The 22,360-nt window shown below is 42.9% G+C and overlaps 1 protein-coding gene across 4 annotated transcripts in view; it reads right to left on the bottom strand.

Annotated features, from left to right (window-relative positions):
- The window catches only part of Washc2c (WASH complex subunit 2C), a 55,244-nt gene extending 47,778 nt beyond the window's left edge, over positions 1-7,466 (bottom strand). For all 4 annotated transcript variants that reach the window (XM_041634703.1, XM_041634721.1, XM_041634730.1 and 1 more), the window contains exons 1-2: positions 7,183-7,466; positions 5,672-5,836 (exon numbers count right to left, since the gene is read on the bottom strand). In XM_041634703.1, the coding sequence (XP_041490637.1) occupies positions 5,672-5,836; positions 7,183-7,305 (288 nt within the window). In that variant the 5' untranslated portion in view covers positions 7,306-7,466. The remainder of the gene's footprint in view (positions 1-5,671; positions 5,837-7,182) is intronic.
- Between the last annotated feature and the right edge of the window lie 14,894 nt (positions 7,467-22,360).

The following is a 22,360-nucleotide window of genomic DNA, read 5'->3' as shown; positions in this document are numbered from 1 at the left end:
TAACAGGGCCACAATACAGGTATATTTATCCAAGACCATTGCCAATATCAACTGGTAAAACTTACCAACTAGATAAATACCCTAACAAGTGGAATAAAAAATATGATAAAGTTAAAATTTACTTTTATTTTATTGCTTAAAATGGCTGAATGGGTTTTTTTTTATACTTACCTCATATAAATCAAAGAAAAAAAAAAGGGCAAATTCACCAACAATCTGCCAGAAGATGCACAGACAAGGAAGAACCTCTTTCACAAGACAAGTCTGTCATTCTGGAAACTCACTGCAATTTTTTTAACAACTGGAGTATAACAAGTTTGTTATAAAAACAATCAGTAAGTGGGTATTATGGCTAATATTGTCAACTAAATATTAGACAACAACTAAAACTCAAGCTGCTGGGCAATCCTGTGAGGAATTTATCTTATTATTTAAAGCAGGAAGACCCACCCAGAATCTGGACTGACTTTCTGGTGGCAGCCCACATAAAAGAACATGGAAGAAGGAAATTTTGCTTTTGCCCACGTGTCCTCACTCTAGCTGGCAAGTTCATCTATCCTGTTGCTAAGGCTTTCTCTTGCTAGTGTTAGAAACAATTTCTTCAAGACGCTAGGGATCTGAAGATCGGCGGCTCTCCAGCACCAGATGCGGACTGCTGGGATAGTCACGCTCCTGGCCTGAACAGCTACTGCACTCTCAAGTTTCTCCTGGGACTAGCTAGATGAGATCCTGCAAATCAGTCTAATAAATCCTCTTAATAAACATGTTCACCATATCAGTTCTGTTCCTTTAGAGAACCCTAACTTATATAAGAGGACAATGAAAATGTTCTACAATCAGACTGTAGGGTTTCAAAGGTTTATGGTTACATGTAAACACACTTAGCTGCACTTTTGAAAAGAAACTCCCCAAGTCACTTAAAAATTGTTAAGATAAGCCGGGCGGTGGTGGCGCGCGCCTTTAATCCCAGCACTCGGGAGGCAGAGGCAGGTGGATCTCTGTGAGTTCGAGGCCAGCCTGGTCTACAAGAGCTAGTTCCAGGACAGGAACCAAAAAGCTACGGAGAAACCCTGTCTCGAAAATTAAAAAAAAAAAAATTGTTAAGATAAAACAAGCTCAATACTGCTTATCTGAAGTTTTTAAATTTGAGAATTTTAGAATATCTTCAAAGACTTTCAAATATCCCTAATTAGAAAATACAAAATCTAAAGCTGAAGCACACAGATTTCACTTCATTTCATTTTGGATCAAGAATAATCAACCTGTGCCCATAAGAACTACATGGGAAGACCCTGTTGCTGAGGACACAACACTCTGGTTGTGGTACATGGAGAAATCTGACTGGAAACAGGCTGCAATGTCCTCTTTGCTGGATAACTTTCATAGACCTGGAAGATACTATGCAAGTAATATCTTGGAAACAAACAGTAAGCAATGTCTTCCCCAGAGGTAGACACTGTGTACAACAGTACCAATCTGAGTGGCATGACTGTTCTGGTGATGGCCAATCGCTTTCTAATTGGATCTGAGACCTGCTCCACAAGAATAAATTAATGCCGTGTTCTGTAAACCAGGTCTCAAAAGCCCATGCTTGGGAGGTCAGAGGCCATCAAGTTTGAAATACTACTGTTTTTGCTAAAATGACACATTGTCAAAATATCTTCTAGATGTTTATACCCATAGGTTAGGGCTATTCTCAACCTTGGTCAGAACTGTCAATTCATAGAGGAAAGTCTAATGACCACTTCTGAATATAAAGAAGTTATATGAGTAGTTGACCATGGTGGTTCATGCTTACAGCCCCACTTTCAGCAATCTAAAGCAGAAGACAGTGAATTCATGGCTAGCTTAGACAACAAGATCTCATATGATAAAACAGAGCTGTTAAAGTAACTTTCCCTAATAAGTATATTAGATTATATTTAATAGCATAGAGTAAAGAACAAAGAAAATTTCATGGAAAACTAAGTTTATGTTCACATAAACCTGCACATAAGTCAATAAGGAAAAAAGCTATCCTTATGTGCACACACACATAACCATAAATACATACTCTCAGGGAACAAAAAAATAAAAATGCAGAGATACAAGTATCCTTCCCCAAAAAGATTACAGTTGAGAGGAAGAAATGGAGATGGGGAAAGAGGTAATTGGTTCCTGTGAAGCAAATATGGAAAAATCCTAAAATCTGGTAATTATTTCTCAGTGCTGCATTCTAACCATGTGTGGTTATTCTTTTCTTTCCTAAACAAATGAAACATTTAATAAAAAAAAATGATAGCAGAATGTTACATTGATATAATCACATAACGGGAGTGAGACTAGGTTCATAAAACAATTACATACACCTCTGGTCCTTTTCGCTTACATGTTTCCCCATTCAATTATTTAAACATTCACGGTCTCTATGTATCCAGACTGTGCTAAGACCCATGAATATGTTTAGCTAGATACTAAGGCTTGTTACGTAACTTTAAAAATAGCATTGCTAAGAAATAATGTGTACTTACATGAAAATGTCATATAACACAGTACCACATACAACGAAAATTTTAAAAAAATTAAGACTGTTAAACTGCTAATAAGTGATATGCGGACTGGGTATGATAGCCTATCCTTTTAACCCCAGAACTAAAGAGACATAAACAAGCAGATCTCCATGAGTTCAAGGCCAGCCCAGTCTATTTATCACATTCCAGACAACTAGGCTAAATGGTGAGACACTGTCTTAAAAAAAATTAAACAATAATAATAGTGGAGTATTAAAAAGACATGGGAGGTTTCATGAGTTCTTGACAAGAGGTACTACTTGGTATAGAGGTTTAGGGTTAATCTGACAGACAGACAGATGAAATCAAAGGACATACAGAGCAATCTAGACAAAAACATGACACTCAGGAGCTCCAAGGCTACTTTATAGAAAGTAAAATCTGTAAAATAGAACAGGATGGTGGAGGGGGCATCATGTGCAGGGTATTACAGCCATTAAGATTCTGAACTTTAACCCTAAATTGTCAATTATCTTGCAGCTTAGTAATAACATCTGTTTCTTAAAAAATAAAGGGGGGGGAGAGAAAATGATGGAAACATGGTTTTGATAACTGACAGAATAATCCTGAGAAAAACCAATTGTTTCTTTTTTAATTTTTTCCCAGAAAGCTAAAAATTCTTTAACAATGGACTTTTAAAATTTCCTTATGATCTTTTAACAAACTAAAGCTATTACCTACGACTGCTGAATCTGAGGTCAGCCTGGGAACTCTGTCTCAAAAAAAGATGGGGGCCTGCCTTAAAAACTAGGTCTCTTTCTGATTAGACATAAAACTCAGGCCAGCCCTAATGAGCTCTTCTCTTTCGGGACGCCCTCTCCTTACTAATCATTGTTCTACACAGCTTCCATTTCCCTCAAAAGCCCTGGCTGTCTACTGCCCTAGAAAGTCCAGTTTGCTTCACTAATTCTAGAATGCAGTTTGTAATTACGGGGCTGCCTCTGAGAGTAACAAAACCCAATTAACTTTAAATAATCTCGCAAAAGAATTCCCACAAACCCAAATGACAGCAGCATCCCAGTGTGAAGAGTAGAGCCAAAGTCAGAGTGTGAAGAAAACACACAGGAGAGCAGCGAATGCAACAGGTATTTTTGTCAGGCTCATTTTTTTCCCCAGTTTTCTTAAGCACTATCTATTCTCTGAACACCCTCAGCTACTCCCACAAACAGGAAGAAGCTGTACCATGTGGTATTACAGAAGGTCTTGATACAGCACCAACACACTCAGGAAGAAAGCTCGTTGCAGACTGGAAGGGGAGAGGAATAAGGACTTATCATAAGGAGAGAGAGATGGATGGAAATACAGAATCCACAGTCCACAAAATGAAGAACAATTAACAAAAAGTTTTCACAAAACCTAGGCTGTAGAAAATTATAAGAAAACTTTGTGATCGGAAAACGAAGCTCATGATGCCCCCTCCTCCTGAAAAAGTGTGATCTGGGGCCATTCTGGCACAGGTGCATGGAGTACAGAAAACTTCCTGCTGCTCCCTGATCTACACTGCAACACTGAGTGCAAGAAGAGCCGAGAATCTGATGTAGCGAAAGAGGTGCACTATGAGAACGGCACGAGAAGAACATCCAGTCCAGCCTGATGAACAGCGGTGGTGCTCCAGTCATCCCCTAACTGACCCTTCCAGAGAGACAAATGCTCAGGCTGACCAGGCCGGTCTGCGCACATAAGAAATGTCTTCGGCTTGAGCAGGCCAACTCTGAAATACAAAACCTTCTGAGTACTGACATGAAATTCAAAAACATTTTGGACATGGGGTTATTTCAGTTTAGGGGTGCGGAACCGGGAAGGCCTGCGCATCTTAAACACCCGAAATCTGAACGACTTCTAGTCCCAAGAATCCCAGACAGATACGGTACATTCACTCTGTACTGAGTTTACTTGCATACAAGTTAAGTTTCAAAAAAATCAATGTTTCCCTTTGCCAGTAAAGAAAATAATTGGTGGGGTAGTCAGTTAGTCCGGCACATGCAGTAGTAAACAAAGAGCCCTCACCATATCCCATGTCTCAAACACGACAGGACATGAGATACGGCATTTCAGTTAGAGCTCCGAAATTATGCAAACATGCCCCAGTGACAGCCCACGTGGCACTCTGATATTTTCACAATCCTAAATCACGAGCTCTATGATCTGAACCATTTTGGAAATTATGTCTAGTACTTTACACCCAACAACTCCAGGACACAGCCTACTTTAGTAATTTTCTCCTCACTGCTGGGTGTAGGACTGTACACCTGTAATCCCAGTACTTGAGATGCAGAGGTGAGAACTTCAAGGTGAGTTCAAGGGACACTTGGTCTACATAGCAAGTTCCAGACCAGTGAGAACCAAAGATGAGCAGAAAACAAACAAAAGAAAAACAAAAACAAAAAAAATAAAGCTTTCCCTCACCCCAGAAAATGCCTTTTCACAAATGAATTCAGAAAGACATTCTTTGATCATGTGAACTAAGCTCCCCCCAACCCCCATTCTCATAACAGCCTTCCCTTTGCTCGACCGGCTCCAGGAAGACGTGTTTCTTTTCTATCAGAGCTTTACTAAACCTGTGTATTCCTAGCAGCTCACAGAAACTCACTATGGAAACAAAACTCACATGTGCTTTGGTTAAAGCACGGCCACATGCTGACTGCTGATTCTCTGTCACAGATTCAACCGTGGTAAGAAAACTGTCGTGGACAAAATACATAGTAAATATCTGCCTCCACTTACAAAACTCATCAAAACATAAAGGACCCAATCAGTAACTGAAGCCAAAAGTGATGCTCAAACAGTCAGCTACATGGCTGATCTCACCCAATGAGCATAGCAGCTTTTTGGAGAGGCACACAATTCAGCCCAACTGTTCATCACCCTCAAAACTAAAAATAGAAAAACCGAGTGAGGCAAACCTTACCGTTAGTATTTTTGTTTTTTTATTTGTTTTGGCTTAGAAAGGCCAAAAACTTTACTAATATAAGACACTGATTCTAGAGAAAGGAGCTTCAGTCACCAAGAACCAAGCTATCCGCCAAAACTTAGAAGAGAATCTAGTTATCATCTCAAATTACATTGGCTCTTACTCTCCGAAAGGGATTATTTGTTACATAAGATGTACTGAAAGAACTCACGTTCTCAATGAACTGGGTGTTAGAGAGCATAAGGAAGTCATTGAAGACATTGTGCAGACGACAATGTGTCGCTTTGGTCTCCTGAATTAATCCATCCACCTGTTTCTTGATTTCATGGGTCCTGGAGATAGTCTGCTGCGAGAATTCCTGTAGAAACTGTAGTAGCTGTTTTGAAAGGAACATACAGAAGTATCAACATTACATGTGGGGCAAAACAAAGAACCTTTTCCTTTTCTCCAGGTGTTATGTAGAAGGGATGCTACTTCTGGAGTCCAGTGACAGGGAAAAGCATTAAGAAAGCTCATCAGGTAAGCGCATCCAGCCCACAAACACTTGTTATCACATTTCTGGAGGGATTTATAGGCCTGTTCGGTTCTCACTCTCCAGAGACCATATTTTAAGTTGAAAGACCCCCACTCACTAAGCAGCAGTAATGCCATTTTGCAAGGCTTAAACTTTGGAGCAACGCAAGTAATTAGAGCAGGGAAGTTCGACTTGAAAGCAAGGGCGGAGAAGCCAGGCGAGATATCTGCGGTCAGCCGGTCAGCCACCTGGCCCCAAGCGATAAGGAACCCGCAGCTGGCCTGCTCTAATGAGAACATCCCGTTTGCTTAGGGAAACGGGATGCCTATAGTCAGCACATGTGCCCAACTTAGAATGTCAGTAATTCACAGAAGAAGACAACTCCCCCTATGAAAGATCCCAGCTTATCTGCTGTAACGTCATTTCACAAAGCTTTTGACGAACGACTGTAAGTGCAGAGTAAGGTCAGGGTCCCTGGCTGCAAAACAGGATCTTTATATCCATAGATTAGGACAGGACATCAATTAACAGGATGTCTGTTCCCATACATCTGTGCTGGGAGAGGAAAAACCACCTGTGCCCCTTGCCCCATTCCAACTGACCACTAACGATGCATTTGCTTCTGTAATCTGCTTCTGCTGCCCTCTTTCCTATAAAAAGACCTTCCCCCAGTCTGCAGGCGCGCTTGTCTTCCGAGAGACTAAGCCGCCCCAGGTACCTGTGTATTAAATAAAGCCTCTTGCTATTTGCATCCGAAGAGTGACTCGCTGTTCCTTGGGAGGGTCTCCTCAGCCTGAAAGACTGCCCAGCACTGGGGTCTTTCATTGTGTAGCATAACAAAACACCCCAAATCCTACTTGTATGGAACTGTGAAACTGAAAGTTCTAAGCTCTCGCCTTCCGAAGTGTGGAGTCCTACTCAAGAATATCTGTTGCCCCATTTAACCCAGTTCCAATACAGAAGCGCCTCCGTAGAGACAGCAATCCTTGAACAGGGCAGAGACAGTACTGGACAGCAGGATGGTGTGGAGGGCAAGGTTGAAAAGTCTCAGCACGGAAGGAAACCTGCGTCTGCGCGGCAGAGTGCTGGGCAGGGCCGTCCCTCCTGGGAGTCTGGGACTGCGCCTTGAGTACAGGAAGGTGTCCCTCCCCTGGGCTGCAGGGTACCCGCAGCTCTGGCCCTCCCTGTGCCCAGGGCCCTGCGCTCACGCCGGCGTCGGCCGCCAGCGACCAGTTCTGGCTGCTGCGGCGGATCTCCTCCACCGACCAGGGCCTCTCCCACGCGGGCTCGGACGCCGGAGGCCGCTCCGAGTCGGGGCTCGTCCGGTTCATCTGCGGCGGGAAGGACGAGAAGCAGCACTGAGTCTGGGGCGGAAGAGGCTCCTGCGCTGCCTTCCCGGGCCGCCGTCCTCACCACAATGACACTGCCACTCAGCAAGCACGAAAGTCACTACCGGAGACTCTACCTCACTGCCCAACCGGCGTTGTGGAATCACGTGGTCCGCATCATGTGGTGGCGCCCGCACGTGACTTGAAGCGCAGCCTCTAAGAGGAATCTGGAGTTAGAGCTCCTGAGTAGTTGAGATGTGTGTTGTGTGTTTGTCCAGAGACAAGATGCTTAGGCGGCCAACTCCAGTGGTGCGAAAAAGATGGGTGATTATCAGTGGGCCCAGCGCTATCCTGTGGCCCTACCAGGTGGGAGGAAGAAGGGCAAGAAGGTGGACTGAGGACGACTTCCCTGCTGCTTGCTGAAAAAGCAAATGGTGTGTGACAGACCCAGAGACTCAGTGCCCTTCAAACGTGGTACATCTGCTGACCCACTTGGTTTCAATTCACAGTGTGGATCCGCTTAAATTTTTTACTTCAGGTCAGATTCAAGGCCACTTTCCACAGGCAGGAAAAAAAGGGAAGGTAGAAATCCCAAACTCCTCTGGCTACCCACTAGCGCTTTTGGTGAGTACAGACTCCCCTTTGTGAGCTGTTCTTGCCCAGGCAATAACCCCATATCTTTCCTTTTGGTGTGCCCATGAACACATTACTTAGCTTCTCTGAGCTTTCTTTCACAAATAAAAGAAGATATTTTTCTTGCCAGAAATGATTATAGTACCTGGTATATGGTGATTGATTACTCTAGATCGTATTAGTTCCCCTGTGCAGCCTGTTTTTCTTTTTGGATTTTGCTTTGTGGTCACCTCATTAAAGATTTCTCTTTGGTATAAAACTAAGACAAATAAAAACATGCTCAGGTAAAATTATGTGCAAGAATGTCCACTATAAGCCGGGCGGTGGTGGCGCACGCCTTTAATCCCAGCACTTGGGAGGCAGAGGCAGGCGGATCTCTGTGAGTTCGAGACCAGCCTGGTCTACAAGAGCTAGTTCCAGGACAGGCTCCAAAACCACAGAGAAACCCTGTCTCGAAAAACCAAAAAAAAAAAAAAAAAAAAAAAAAAAAGAATGTCCACTATAGCTCCACAATACCCAAAAAAGCAGAAGGAACCTAAATGTCCATCAACGGATGGATGGATGGATGAACAAAACGTGAAACCACACTATGGCCTGTTATTCACAAAAAGGAATAAAGTGCTGATATATGATAGGACATGAATTGACCTAGAAGACATTAACTGCAAGAAGCCAGTCACATATGAGCACAGATTATATGATTCTCTATATATGGAATGTCCAGAATGGATCAACCCAGAGAGAAGTAGGTTGGCGGTTGCCAGGGCTTGAGGGAAGATGGGAATTGAGAGTTGACTGCTACTGGGCATAAGGGGGTTCCTTTTTGAGATAATAAAAATGTTAGACTGTGGTGATGGTGTTCAACTCTCAAAACGCTAAAGAGTCTCAAAATGTGTATTGTTTTTTGTTAAATATATATATATATATATATATATATATATATATATATATATATATGCTTTCCAAGAGATAGTGCCAGACCTCATTACAGATGGTTGCTGGGAATTGAACTCAGGACCTCTGGCAGAGCAGTCAGTGCTCTTAATCTCTGAGCCATCTCTCCAGTTCTCGAAATGTGTATCGTAAAGAGAGTGATTTTATTATACAAATTATATCCCAATGGAGCTACTCTAAAGTAGGAAATGGAAAAGAGGATGAGGGGTGGGGTTACTACTAAAGTTAGGGTTAACAGCATCTCCCTAGCATCGTCTGCAGTGAGCCACAAGAGCTGGAGTGAAGGCCAGGGTTACCTTAGCATTGCTGTGATGGTCACAGTGTGATTGTTTGCTGTAGGAAGTCTTAAAGCCAGTGGTTCCCCGCCCACTGGGGCGTGGCCTCTTATACTATTTAAGCTGCTGTGACACCTGCATCTGCTCTCTTTTTCCGGTTGCTGGATTCAGTTTCTGTTCTCCTTTCAAGCGAGGATTCTGATTTGTGAGTTTACCCCTAAATAAATAACCATCTATTTCTCAATTCTGAGCTAGTTTGGGATTTCTTTTAAGCATCCTTCCACAATTGTTAGGGATAGCATTAAGATGAAGCTTAGGCTTAGAACTAGTACTAGAGTTCTGCTTGGGTTAGGGTCAGGTTACTGCAGTATCCTTCATATTTGTTTTAGGGTTAGAGATTAAGCAAGTATTACAGATAGGCATTATAGGTAGGGGTTACAGTTGATATTATGGTTAGGATCGGAAGTAGTGTTAAGTTTACAATTAGGATTGGTTTGGCATTAGGGTTAATACTAGCATTAGTGTTCCATTAGTGGTTGCTTAGGGTTTCTATTGCTGTGAAGAGACACCATGACCACTCTTATAAAGGAAAACATTTAACCGGGGCTGGCTAGCAGTTTCAGAGGTTCTGTTACTGTCATGGTGGGAAGCATGGTGGCATACAGGCATGTGGCATGGTGCTGCAGAAGGAGCTGAGAGTTCTATATCTGTATCCACAGGTAGTAGGAAGTAACAGTGACACACTGGCCATACTTGAGTTCCTGAGACCTTAAAACCCACCACTTAGTGACACATCTTCTCCAACAATGCCACATCTACTCCAACAAGTCACACCTCCTAATAGTGCCCCTCCCTATGGTCCAACATTCAAACAAATGAGTCTTGGGGGCTGTTTCCATTTAAATGACCACAGTGATATTGTTGAGTTTAGGGTTAAGGTGAGTGTTTTATTACTTTTCTAATGTTATGATAATAATTATCTCAAAGGCAATTAATAGAAGGGTTATGGTTGGGATTTAGTGTTATAATTAATTGTAAACTAGAGTTAGGGTTACGGTATGGTTAGTATTAGGGTGAGTGCTACCGATGATGGTTTAATTAGGATTAGACTTAGGGTAGGCTTAAGATTCACTATAGGAGCCAGACCATGGTGGCATATACCTTTAATCCCAGCACTTGGGAGGCAGAGTCAGGCAGATCTCTGAGGCCAGCCTGATCTTCAGAGCAAGTTCCAGGACAGCAAGGACTACACACACACACACAAAAAAAAACCTGTCTCAAAAACCCTGTTTAGTCCTAATACTTAAGAAGCAGAAGTAGATAGATTATCTCTGAGTTTGAGGTCTAACTTCTCTACATAAAGAGTCAGTCAGGCTTACATACTGATATGCTATCTCAAAAAAAGTTATAATTAGGGCTAAGATTATGGTTAGGCTTGGGGTTAAGACTCAGTATTAGGTTAAGGGTTAGGAGTTAAGGGTTAGAGTCTAGGGTTACAGTTATAGTTAGATATGGTGTTAACCTTTAAACATAATCCTAAACTCTAAATATAATGCTAAGACTAGCCATAAGCCCTAAACAGAGCCCTAATGCTAACCCTAAAGCCATCCCTAGCCATCACCTTAATTCTAACCCTACCCCAAGCCTAACCCTATTGCTAAGTCTAATCTTAACCTTAACCATTATCCTAAACCATAGTCATAAATATAACCTTAGTCAGATCACTACACATAAAATTAACCATAATCATATTGTTAATCTTCACTCTAACTCTGAACGTAAGGATATACTAAATGGAAACATTAAACGTAAAACAAATGTTAACCCTAATCATACCTTAAACTTAACTCACTGCCTTGTTGGGGTTTCTATTGCTGTGATGAAACACCATAACCAGAAGCAACCTGGAGAGGGACATTTATTTCACTCACAGGTCCATATAACAGTTCAGCAAAAGCAATGAGACCAGGAGCTCAAGCAGGGCAGGAGCCTGAAGGCAGGATCTAATGCAGCGGCCATGGAGGAGTGCTGCTTACTGGCTCGCTCCGCTTGTTTTCTTGTAGAACCCAGAACCGCCATCCCAGGAGTGGCACCACCCTCAATGAGCTGGGCCCTCCCCCAAGGATTACTGTTTTAAAAACTGTCCTACAGGCTTGCCTACAGCCCAATCTTCTAGAATCATGTTCTCAATTGAAGCTCCCTCCTCTCTGGTGACTCTAGCTTGTGACAACACATAACCAGCCATCACACTTACCCTAACCATAATTATTCTCCAACACGATCCCCGAATCTAACCCTAACATTAATGTTAGACATAACCTAAACTGAGCCCTAACCATAACCATGAAGCTAACCCTAAAAGTTTAAAGATGTGTAACAGCAAATCTGCCCTCACATTATTCATAACCCTGACAACCCCTTCCCCTAGTGTAAGTGTAGCACCGTCAGCATAGCTCCACCAAACTGCAACCATGACCATGACCTTAATACCAACACTAACAATAATGATAAACCTAACCCTTATGGTGACCCAGACCCCAACACAAGCCCTATCCCTAACTCTACCTCTAAACCCAATATAACTCTAAACCTAACGATACATCTTAAAGTAATCAGAACCCGAAAATTCAGAGTAACCATAATTTTAACCCTTACTGTAACACTAGCTTACTGTACAAATCCTAATCTTGCACCCTAACCCTAACCCTAAACCTAACATCTAACCCCTTATCAGTAAACTAACCCTAACTTCTCACCCTAATCCCTAATGTGTATTTACTAGCTCTCTCACAGACAGGCCTAGATGTGCAATTTTAAAAACACATGTATTTCCTAGCTTGTAATAGATAGGTGTATATGTGCAGGTTCACATGTACCTGTATTTCCTAGCTCTATCATAAATATGAATGTGTTCACTGGTTCACACACACACACATGCATTTTCTAGTTCTGTCATAGGTCAACCTGTATGCACATATTCACATGCGGGCAGTTTTAAAGCATGGCCATCTGTTGGCCTGTATGTGCACGTTCAGGCGAGGATTATCTGTGCAAGGCCACACGTCAGTGTGTACAGGCATGTTCGTACACATGCACTTTCCAAGCCCTGCCATATGTTGCCATATATTTGTATGTTCCCATATATGCTATATCTGATCCAATCACATATGACAGCATGTTCACACATGTTCAAACTCATGCACTTTCTGAGCACTCTCATATGGTTGACATAATGGGTTTCAGGCATGCCAGGCTACATAGTTAGATTCTGTCTTTGAAAAAAAGTTTGGACCTGAAATGTAGCTAAGTTCATAGAAGGTTGCCTTGCATACATGAGACCCTGGGTTTGATCCTTGTCACTGCATAAACCAGGTGTAGTGGCACTTGCTTGCAATCCCAGGACTAGAGAGGTAGACAGGAGGACCATGAATTCAAGGTCGTCCATGGCTACGTATTGAGTTTAAGGTCGGCCTGAGCTACATGAGGTTGTTTCCATTTTTTTCAAGTTTTAGAGATTAGAAACACAATCAAGAGAATAAAAAGGCAACCAAAGTTTGGAATAAAATGATTGTACATCAAATATCTGGTAAGAAGCCTGGTTCTTAGAGGTTAGATCAGAGGGATCTCAAGTTTGAGACCAGTTTGGGATATATAGTCAGTAACAGGCCAGCAAAGAGCTACATAGCAAGATTCTCTCAAAAACAAAAATAAAACAAAACAAACAAAAACAACAGACACACACAAACAGGGAGATAGGACTCAGTGGTAAAGAGCACAAAATATCTACAATATGACATAATCAATGAACAGGCATGGTGCTGAGTCTGAACAGTACAAAATTAACCTCACTAGTGGGAGGCAGCCATATGTCACTTCTACCACATGAGATGTCCCAAAAGAATCACAGCAACATTCCCAGTGTCCTTACTGCAATGTAAGCTTGCACTTAAACCTGAAGAGACCTCAGACAAACCCACTTCATGAAAGCTGAAGAAAGGCCGGGGAGCTGCTGCAGACCAAAGGAGTTTAAAGACATGGCAATTCAATGCAGCCCAAGTCTGAGGAAAAGAAAAAGTCAGAGGGACACTGAAGCAAGGCAACACTGGGTATGAGCTATCCATTACCCAGCAGTTACCGGTTTGAGGGTGTGACTCAGTTCATAGAGTGATTTAGTAGTGTGTACAGAGTCCTGGATTTGAACCCAGTACTGTCTATAAGCCAAGGGTCACGGTGCACACCTGCAGTAATAGCTCAGGAGAAGACAGGATCAGAATTGCAAGGTCACCCGGAGCTACAGAGCAAATTTGAAAGGTGGGGGAGAAGGCTTAGTGTTTAAGAGCACTGGCTGTTCTTCCAGAGGATCCAAGATTGATTCCCAGCACCTACATGGAGGCTCACAATTACTTAAGTTCAGCTCCAAGGGATCCGACTCTCTTAGGGCCTCTACAAGCACCCACCCACGTATTATTAAATAAATAAAAATAATTTTAAAAAGTAAATTTGAGGCCAGCCTAATTCTCAAGACTCCGGGAGCTGATTTTGTCTTTAAGTATTGTTATCAATATATATTTGTTGAACTTGCTAACCTAGTTTGTTGTCTTTGCTGTGATAAAACATTGACCAAAAACAACTTGGGGAGGAAAAAATTCATTTGACTTATAGGTTACAGTCCATCACTGAGGGAAGCTAAGGCAGAAATCTGGATGTGAGAACTATAGAGACCATGGAGGAACACTTCTTACTGGCTTGCTTCCCATGGCTTGACAGGATTGCTATTTCGCACAGTCCAAGATCACCAATCCAGAGGTGGCATTACATGCAGTAGGCTGAGCAAACAAACAAACAAAAATACCCCCATGGATGTGTCTACATTTGGTAGGGGTATTTTCTCACTTAAGATTCCCTTTTCCCAGGTGACTCAGTCTTGTGTCAAGCTGACAAAACTAATCAGAACAATACCTATGATGGGGACAGAAGATGCAATACCTGCTCCTAGGAAACATAACTGGGAAAAAAATGCATATACGCTGTACTCTCAGATGTCTATGGGGAGCGGAGAGAGGGAAAGCGTGACTAGACATGGCCACCTGCTAGAAACTGTGAAATCTGAGTTGAGGCTCTACAGGAGTTCTCTGGATTATTAAATCAAATAAGCTATAAATTTGCAATTATTTTCAAAACAAAACAATAGTCCTCAAATGCAGCAGCTTCTGTGGGTAGAACTGAAATTTAATTCAAGATTCTGATGTCTGTCTAACTAGGGAGCCTGGTTGCTTCCTTTTTACAGACAAGGATACTAAGGGCAGAGAGGGAAGGGGATTTGCAGTAGATCCCAATCTGAGTTGGCTGTGGCACAGTCTGAATGTCAGGGATGCTAGTCTGGTGAGCTTCCACTGCTCTCATAGGATTGTCCCTGCGGCACAAGCTGAGTGTCCTGTCAAGAGATAGGACCTTGTCTGATGTCTCCTCCACCTCCTTGCTGACCTGTCTGGATCTCCATGCTAGATCCCTGCTCAGCCTCACCTCTGAGTCTGTAGGCAATGAAAGGTAAGAGGCTGCATTTCATGAGTTGGCTGGCAGGATTTACTTCCTCTCTCATCTATTTCACTGTCCTACTTAATGCCACAATAACCCAGGCTCACGGCCACAGTAGATTGGTCTAAGTACGGACATGGGCTCACAAGGGCACAATTTTGACCTTTGATCCCGTTGGCTGTATTAAAAGAAGGCAGGGCACAGGCCATGTGACAAGTCTGGTGTGAGGATCAGGACCCAGACAGCCACTTTCCCAGTCAGGAGGAGAAAGCTGGGTGGGCAAAAGAAAGCTAAGAAAAGTGGAGATGAAATATCCTCAGGTCCAGGTGTTTCTGACACCCCCACTATGATCCATAAATGCCAGTCTTATCCCAGGAATTGTTATTTCATGTCAGCTCGTCTGCTGTGTGCTTCTGTCACTTGAAAACAAGATAAACACACCTGTGCTTCTGGTCACTAGCTGTGCCATCTGCGGGGCCCACCATACTTACTGCCTCTGCTAGGATAGGAATGGGTACAAAGGAGGTGGGGTAGAGTCATTGTCCTACTGCCTCCAGGTCTAATGGAGAGCAGTGATCTGAATGCTGTGGACAAGGCCATTAGTGTTCTCAACCTCCATCTTACCTACATGCTTTCTGGAGCATGGCCATATCCTCTTCCTTTTGTAGTAAGATCAGGTCGTCAAACATAATCTGTGACTTGTCAACTATCATTAGAAAGAAATAAGGAAATGAAGCCTTGTCTGATCTCTCCTCAGAGGTCCTCAGTGGCAGTCAGAGGAGGAGTTGGGGGACGTTTGCACCAACATCAAAGCAGTGCTTACATCCTCTTCACCTCTTTGTTTATCCCCACCCACTTTTTGATGCTGGGAATGGGACTCCAGGGCCTTATGTATGCTAAGCAAACACTCAACCACAGAGCTATACCCCTGGCCTAAGTGCACAAACCTAGAGTATGTTTCTGTACACACACTGATCTGCATAACCACTACCAAGATCAACAGACTGGATCATCTCCAGCTCCAACACTCAGGACACCTGCATCCTGGCTCCTAGCCAGCTCACCTCTTGCTGTTCTGACCTACCTCTGCTATCAGTGGTTAGTCTCGTTATCCTTGAACTTCAGGCTGTAGGACCACACAGCACATGGTCTTTCTTGTCTGGTTCATTTCACTCCAAAAAACATATTTGAAATATTGACTTTTAAAAGATTTATTTTTTAAAGTTCTATGTGTAGGAGTGCTTTTACTTTTTGTTTTCCTATATGTATATCTGTGTATAGACCAGAAGAGGGAGTAAGACTCTCTGGAGCTGGATTTACAGATGGTGGGTTCTAGGAACCAAACCTGGGTTCTCAACAAGAGCAGTCAGTACTCTTAACTGCTGAGCCATCTCTCCAGGCCTGGTGGTGACTCTTTACTGCTGGCTCTAACACTCATGATCCTTTTTTCTTACCATTTGTGTGCAGGGCCCATTGATGCGAGAAACTGTAGATGAAAGTTTCTAGCCTGCCGGGTTCCTTAGCTGTTCAGTCCCAAAGAAACACACAGAGGCTTATATTCATTATAAACTGTTTGGCCTATTAGCTGAGACTTATTAACTGGTCTTACAGCTTAAATTAACCCACAATTCTTATCTATTTATCCATGTACCATGGTACCTTTTCTCAATAAGGCATTCTCATCTTGCTTCATCTGCATCTGGATGATGACTGCATCTGTCTTTCCTCTTTCTAGAATTCTTAGTCTGATCGCCCCACCTATACTTCCTGCCTGGCTACTGGGCAATCAGCATTTTATTAAACCAATACAAGTGACAAATCTTTGCAGTGTACAAGAGCTTTATTCCACAGCAAAAAAAAAAAAAAAAAAAAAAAAAAAAAAAAAGGACATCAGATCCCTTGGAATTGCTGTTACAGATGGCTGTGAGCCACCATGTGTATGCTGAAAACTGAACTCAGTTTAAAAGTAGCAAGAGCCCTGAAAAAACTGAGTCATTTCTCCAGGCATAGATACTTGTGCTTTTCATGGAACCCTGTAAAACAATCCCTATTTCTTTTTTTTTTTTTTTTTTTTTTTTTTTTTTGGATTTTCGAGACAGGGTTTCTCCGTAGCTTTTGGTTCCTGTCCTGGAACTAGCTTTTCTAGACCAGGCTGTCCTCGAACTCACAGAGATCCGCCTGCCTCTGCCTCCCGAGTGCTGGGATTAAAGGCGTGCACCACCACCGCCCGGCCCCTATTTCTTCATCTTCTTTTTCCCCTCAGGTATTCTGGATGCATTGTAAAGATTTTCACTTGAACACATATAATTTTTAAAAGTCTGCCAACTCTACAAAAGTGCAAGAACAACAGTTTATAAAACAGGGACCACTCCTTTGGGTTTTGCATATATTGGTTTTGTGTTAGTTGCTGCAGGTAGACTGAGCAAATTTTGGTTTTGTATTTCACTTTTTGTTTTGTTTTGTTTTGAGACAGGATTTCTCTCTGTAGTTCTAGTTGTCCTGGAATTCTCTCTTTAGACTAGGATGGCCTTGAACACAGAACTCCACCTGCCTCAGTCTCCTGAGTGCTGGGATTAAAGGCGTGCATGACATGGCTTTGTGATTGTCCTTTTAAAACAAGCATTCTAACAGACATGATTCGGAATAGATTAATACTTCCTTTTGATCATTACACTTAGCTTGAAATGAAAACTCAGGCACTCTATAGAACAGGATTTTCTTTAAGAGCAGTGCACAGAGTCAGTTAGAAAATGACGTGCTGGAACCTGCTGGGTCAGCATATGTTCTCAGGTTGCACCAGCAATCATGCCTATGGCGACCTCTCTGCTTCTAAGAAAAGGGATGAAATCAGGGTAAACCATTTTTGGCCTTCTGTTGGGCTGGGCCACTGTGGTGTGGTGAATGACATGATGTTAAATGGGAATTGTTTACAGACAGAGGCTATGTTACATGTATCTTGCCTGGCATACCAACTCTGCTGAGGGCAAGCACATCTCTTAAGAGCATAGCTATTTGGAAAGGGGGAAAAGGACTTGGGCACATGGCTTTGTTGGTGGGGGAACAGGACAGTTTGTATGGCATACCAGGAGTGTAGCTTGTTTTGAAGGTAGGCTTTGCTCCAATGTTCATTAGAATATATGAAAGCTGCTGCGGTCGCCTTGGCCTGGGTGGCTAGTGAACACTGGCCTGAGCCAACTCAGGAGACAGCTTGGATGCAATTTGATCTGTCCCACCACCACCTTCCAGTGTCACCAACAGTAGCTTAAGTATTTCTTACATGTCAGTCACTCCAATTCCTTTCAGGGTTATTCATTTTTAGCTTAAAGCTCATCTGTGAGGTCAGGACCACTGTAGAAGCAGGCAGCACTGAGGTGACTTGTTCAAGACAACCAGGTGGAGTAGCAATATTTGCACAGGAAGGCAGGCCATCCATCTGTAGTCCATGCTAGTCCCTAAGGGGCAGGAGGAGCTGGTATGCATTTTCAGGACTGAAAGCTAAATAGGTGGATTTAAGTCTATGGAGGTGCAAATGAGACAACAGAAAAATCTGCTACAAATAGAAGGGGGAGGGACTGCTTAGTGGTTTAGAGAGCTGGCTACTCTTCCAGATGACTGGCTTATGCTGCTTGTAACTCTTTATGGGGGATCTGTTGCCCCCTTTTGGTCCCTAATGGCATCGGCACAGAAACGCATAAATTAATTATTTTATTTATTTATTTTTTATAGGCTCAGCCAAACACAAGGAGCAGTTATTTAGAGAACAGAATCACCATTTATTCCTTCAGTAATTTTCTCCAAAGATCCTCAGAGGGCCGGGGGTTCAGACCAGTTGAAAGGTCCCCAGATTTCTAGAGTTCACCATCCAGAGATGTTTAAGGGAGAAGTTAAATATGTGTTGAGCCCAGAAAGGGGAAGTTCAGGATGTTTTGAGAGTATTTCGTGGAAGAAGCTGACCTGTGTTATGGGATCAGCAAAAACTTTTCTGAGGAAATGACATTTAAGCTGAGGCCTCATGTCATCTGTTAAGAGAGAAAGCTGTACTAACCACATGGTGTGTGTGTGTGTAGGCCCTGAGGTGGGAGAGAAAAATTTGCACAATAGTTAGAATTCAGAGATATTAGCTAATTTGCTTGGCTCCATGGAAATATATTTTTCCAGCTTTTACTTTTTGTAATTTTTTCTTTTATATATGTGAGTGTTTTTGCCTCTGTGTGTGCATGTGCAACCTATGTATACAGTGCCCCCAGAGGTCAGGTGCCAATCCCTGGAACATATGTATACAGTGCCCACAGAGGTCAGGTGCCAATCCCTGGAACATATGTATACAGTGCCCACAGAGGTCAGGTGCCAATCCCTGCAACATATGTATACAGTGCCCACAGAGGTCAGGTGCCAATCCCTGGAACTGCATTTACAGATGGTTGGAAGGGACCACATGAATACTGGGAGCTAAACCCAGATCCTCTGCAAAAGCAACACGTGCTCTGAATCCCTGAACCATCTCTGCAGCACCACCCCACCCTCATCTTTTATTTCTTATTGGTTTTGCATATGTATATGGCTCACAGAACCTGTGTGGCAGAGGTCAGATACAACTTTTGGGAGTTGCTTCTCTCCTTCCATGTTGTTTGAGGCAAGATCAAACCAATTCTCCTGTCTCCACTTCATCTCACAAGAATATGAAGATTACAGATGTGTGTGCTATTGTATCCTGACTTCACGTGGGCTTTCCAGACTGATCTTAGGTCAACGGGTTCTGCACTTTCACTCCCAGAGCCCTTTGGTCGGCCCACTTCCCACATGGTTTTGAGACAGGATCTCACTATGTAACTAGACTAGCCATCCTCCTGCTTCTTCTGCCTTCCCAGTACAGGGATTATAGATAAAAACCACCCTACCTGGCTTATCAGAGTACATTATTCAAGAACACTTCAATGTTTCTGTGCTCCTGTGTGGCATGGCCACTGGATGAGACAGTCTTCTTTGAGCTTTTTAGATCTTAAATAATTCCTACTCAACTCAAATTTTGTGAGACTACATTTTTAGCTGGCTGTCCACACTGACAAGTGAAGTACATACTGACAAACACAGGAGGATCTGGAAACATGAGGCATTACTGCATCCTAGTTACAGTGATAAATTTTCCTGGGCAAAATAGTAACTTGGGGAATAAAGGCATATTTTAGGTCACAATTCCAGGCTATGACCCATCATTGAGGAGATGTCATAGTGGCATGAGTCTGGGATAGCTGGTCATATTCACAGTCAAAAGCAGACAGAGAATGCATGCATGAGTGATGTGGGAAGTCCTTCTGTATATGTGTTGCTTTTATTGGTTAATGAATAAAGAAACAGGCTTGGCCTGATAGGGTAGAACAGAGCTAGGTGGGAAAAACTAAACTGAATGCTGGAAGAAAGAAGGGCAGAGTCAGGGAGAAGCCATGGAACCACCACTAGAGACAAGACATGCTGAAACTTTGCTGGTAGGCTATGGTGATATACAGATTAATGGAGATGGGTTAAATTAAGATGTAAGGGTTAGCCAATAAAAAGCTAGAGGTAATGGGCCAAGCAGTGATTTAAATAATATAGTTTCTGTGTGATTATCTCGGGTCTGAGCTGCTGGGCAGCCAGGAAACAAACAAGTGGTCTTCCTAGCAATACATGCATGCATGCTTTAAGTGCTTAGCTTGTTGCGGGAGGTCCTTCCGCTCCTTCAGCCTATAGCCACTGAGATACCAGCCCATTGGGGCGTGGTCTCTCTCCCTTTAAAAAAGCGGCTACTTCCCTTCTCGCTCTTCTTGGCTTCCTGCTCCATTTCCGGCGACTAGACTCCTTCCTGATTACGCAGAGGGCTGTTGTCTGGGATGGTTATCTGTAAGTTTTTTTCCCCTTTAAATAAATATCACCCTATTAATCATAATTCCAAACTGGTGTGGCATTGTTTGTGACTTACGCCTTCACCTGGTACCCAACGTGGGGCTCAAACCCACGACCCTGAGATTAAGAGTCTCATGCTCTACCTGAGCTGAGCTGAGACTATATAAATGTAGTTACTTTTTTCTCATGACTTGGCCAAGTTATTTATTATACAAGACCTAAGCTAGTTACAATAGGATATTTGTACTTATTGTATATAATTTCGTAGTAGGTTTAAAACTCTCTTAAACAAAAGGGGGAGGTGTTGCAGAAGGACCTCCTGCAACACCAGCTCAGCTATTCTGGAGGAGAGTCATCTTTCTATCTGTTGTTTCATTGGTTAAGTAATGAAGAAACTGCTTGGCCTCAGATAGGGCAGAATTTAGATAGGCGGAGTAAACAGAACAGAATGCTGGGAGAAAGAAGCTGAGTCAGGGAGTCGCCATGATTCTCCCACTCCAGACAGTCGCAGGTTAAGATCTTCCCTGGTAAGCCACCTCGTGGGCTACACAGATTATTAGAAATGGGTTAGATTAGTATGTAAGAGCTAGCCAATAAGAGGCTGGAACTAATGGGGCAAGCAGTGTTTAAAAGAATACAGTTTCCGTGTAATTATTTCAGGTAAAGCTAGCCGTGCGGGCGGCCGGGTGCCGGGAAAGTAGCCGCCGCTCCTTATTACAACATTATTCCACTTATAAAGTCCAGGGTTCAGCTCATTAAAAAGACGCTGCCCATTTTCAGGGTGGGTCTTCTCACTTCAATTAATGAAATTAAGAAAATCTCTCACAGGCACACTTATAGGATAACCTGATCTAGATAGTTCCCAATTGAGCTTCTCTTTCCAGGTGATTCTAGATTGTGTCAAGTTGTAAACTAAAACCCACCAGCACTGGGGCTAGAAAAATGGTTCAGAAGTTAAGAGTGCTTGCTGCTTTTCTAGATAACACAAATTCCTAGAACTCATAAGGCAGCTCAGAACCATCTAACTCTAGTTTCAGAGAACCCAGTGCCCTCTCCCGGCCTCTACAGGCACCAGGCATACACATGGTACACATATTATGTGCAGGCAAACAGTCAAACACATAAGTCTTTGCTTTTGGTCTCTTTTTTAATAACTTATTTAAATTTATTTTATGTGCGTTGGTGTGAAGGTATCAGATCTCCTGGCATCTCAATAGGCAAAGAAGTTCTGTAGAGGCTGCAATGACTAATCCTCATTATTTTTTTTTAATTTTTTTTTTTTATTGAGAAAAGGAAAAAAAAAGTTTCCCCTTCCTCCCATTCCCCTCCCCCTCCTCCCACCCTTCTCCCCCTCCCTCTCCAGTCCAAAGAGCAGTCAGGGTTCCCTGCCCGAGGAAAATGAAGTTGCCAGGACACAGTTGAGACATATTCCTGAGTTAACTTTGTATTGTAGCATCAATGCTTTCATCTTACAAGGATCAAAGGTGGAAGGAGAACCTGATCCAAGGACTCTGCACCCTCTTCTGGGCAAAGCATGGCTGTTTTTTCACTGTGTTATGTTAAGTGGAAGCATGACTTAGTGTGGTGGCCTCTGTAGGCTCATATGTTTGACTAGTTAGTCATCAGGGAGTGACACTACTTGGGAAGGATTAGGAGGTACGTCCTTATTGGAGTAGGTGTAGCCTTGTTGGAGGAAGCGTGTCACTGGCTTCAAGGGCCCAAGGTAGGGTCAGTGGCTCTCTCTTCCTGCTACCTGTGGATCCGGATGTAGAACTCTCAGC

Source organism: Microtus oregoni, unplaced genomic scaffold (assembly GCF_018167655.1).
Source record: "Microtus oregoni isolate MIOR12 unplaced genomic scaffold, Mior012 000002F_ref0000024, whole genome shotgun sequence".
NCBI classification, from domain to species: domain Eukaryota; kingdom Metazoa; phylum Chordata; class Mammalia; order Rodentia; family Cricetidae; genus Microtus; species Microtus oregoni.
This window is presented reverse-complemented; position numbering and strand designations above follow the sequence as displayed.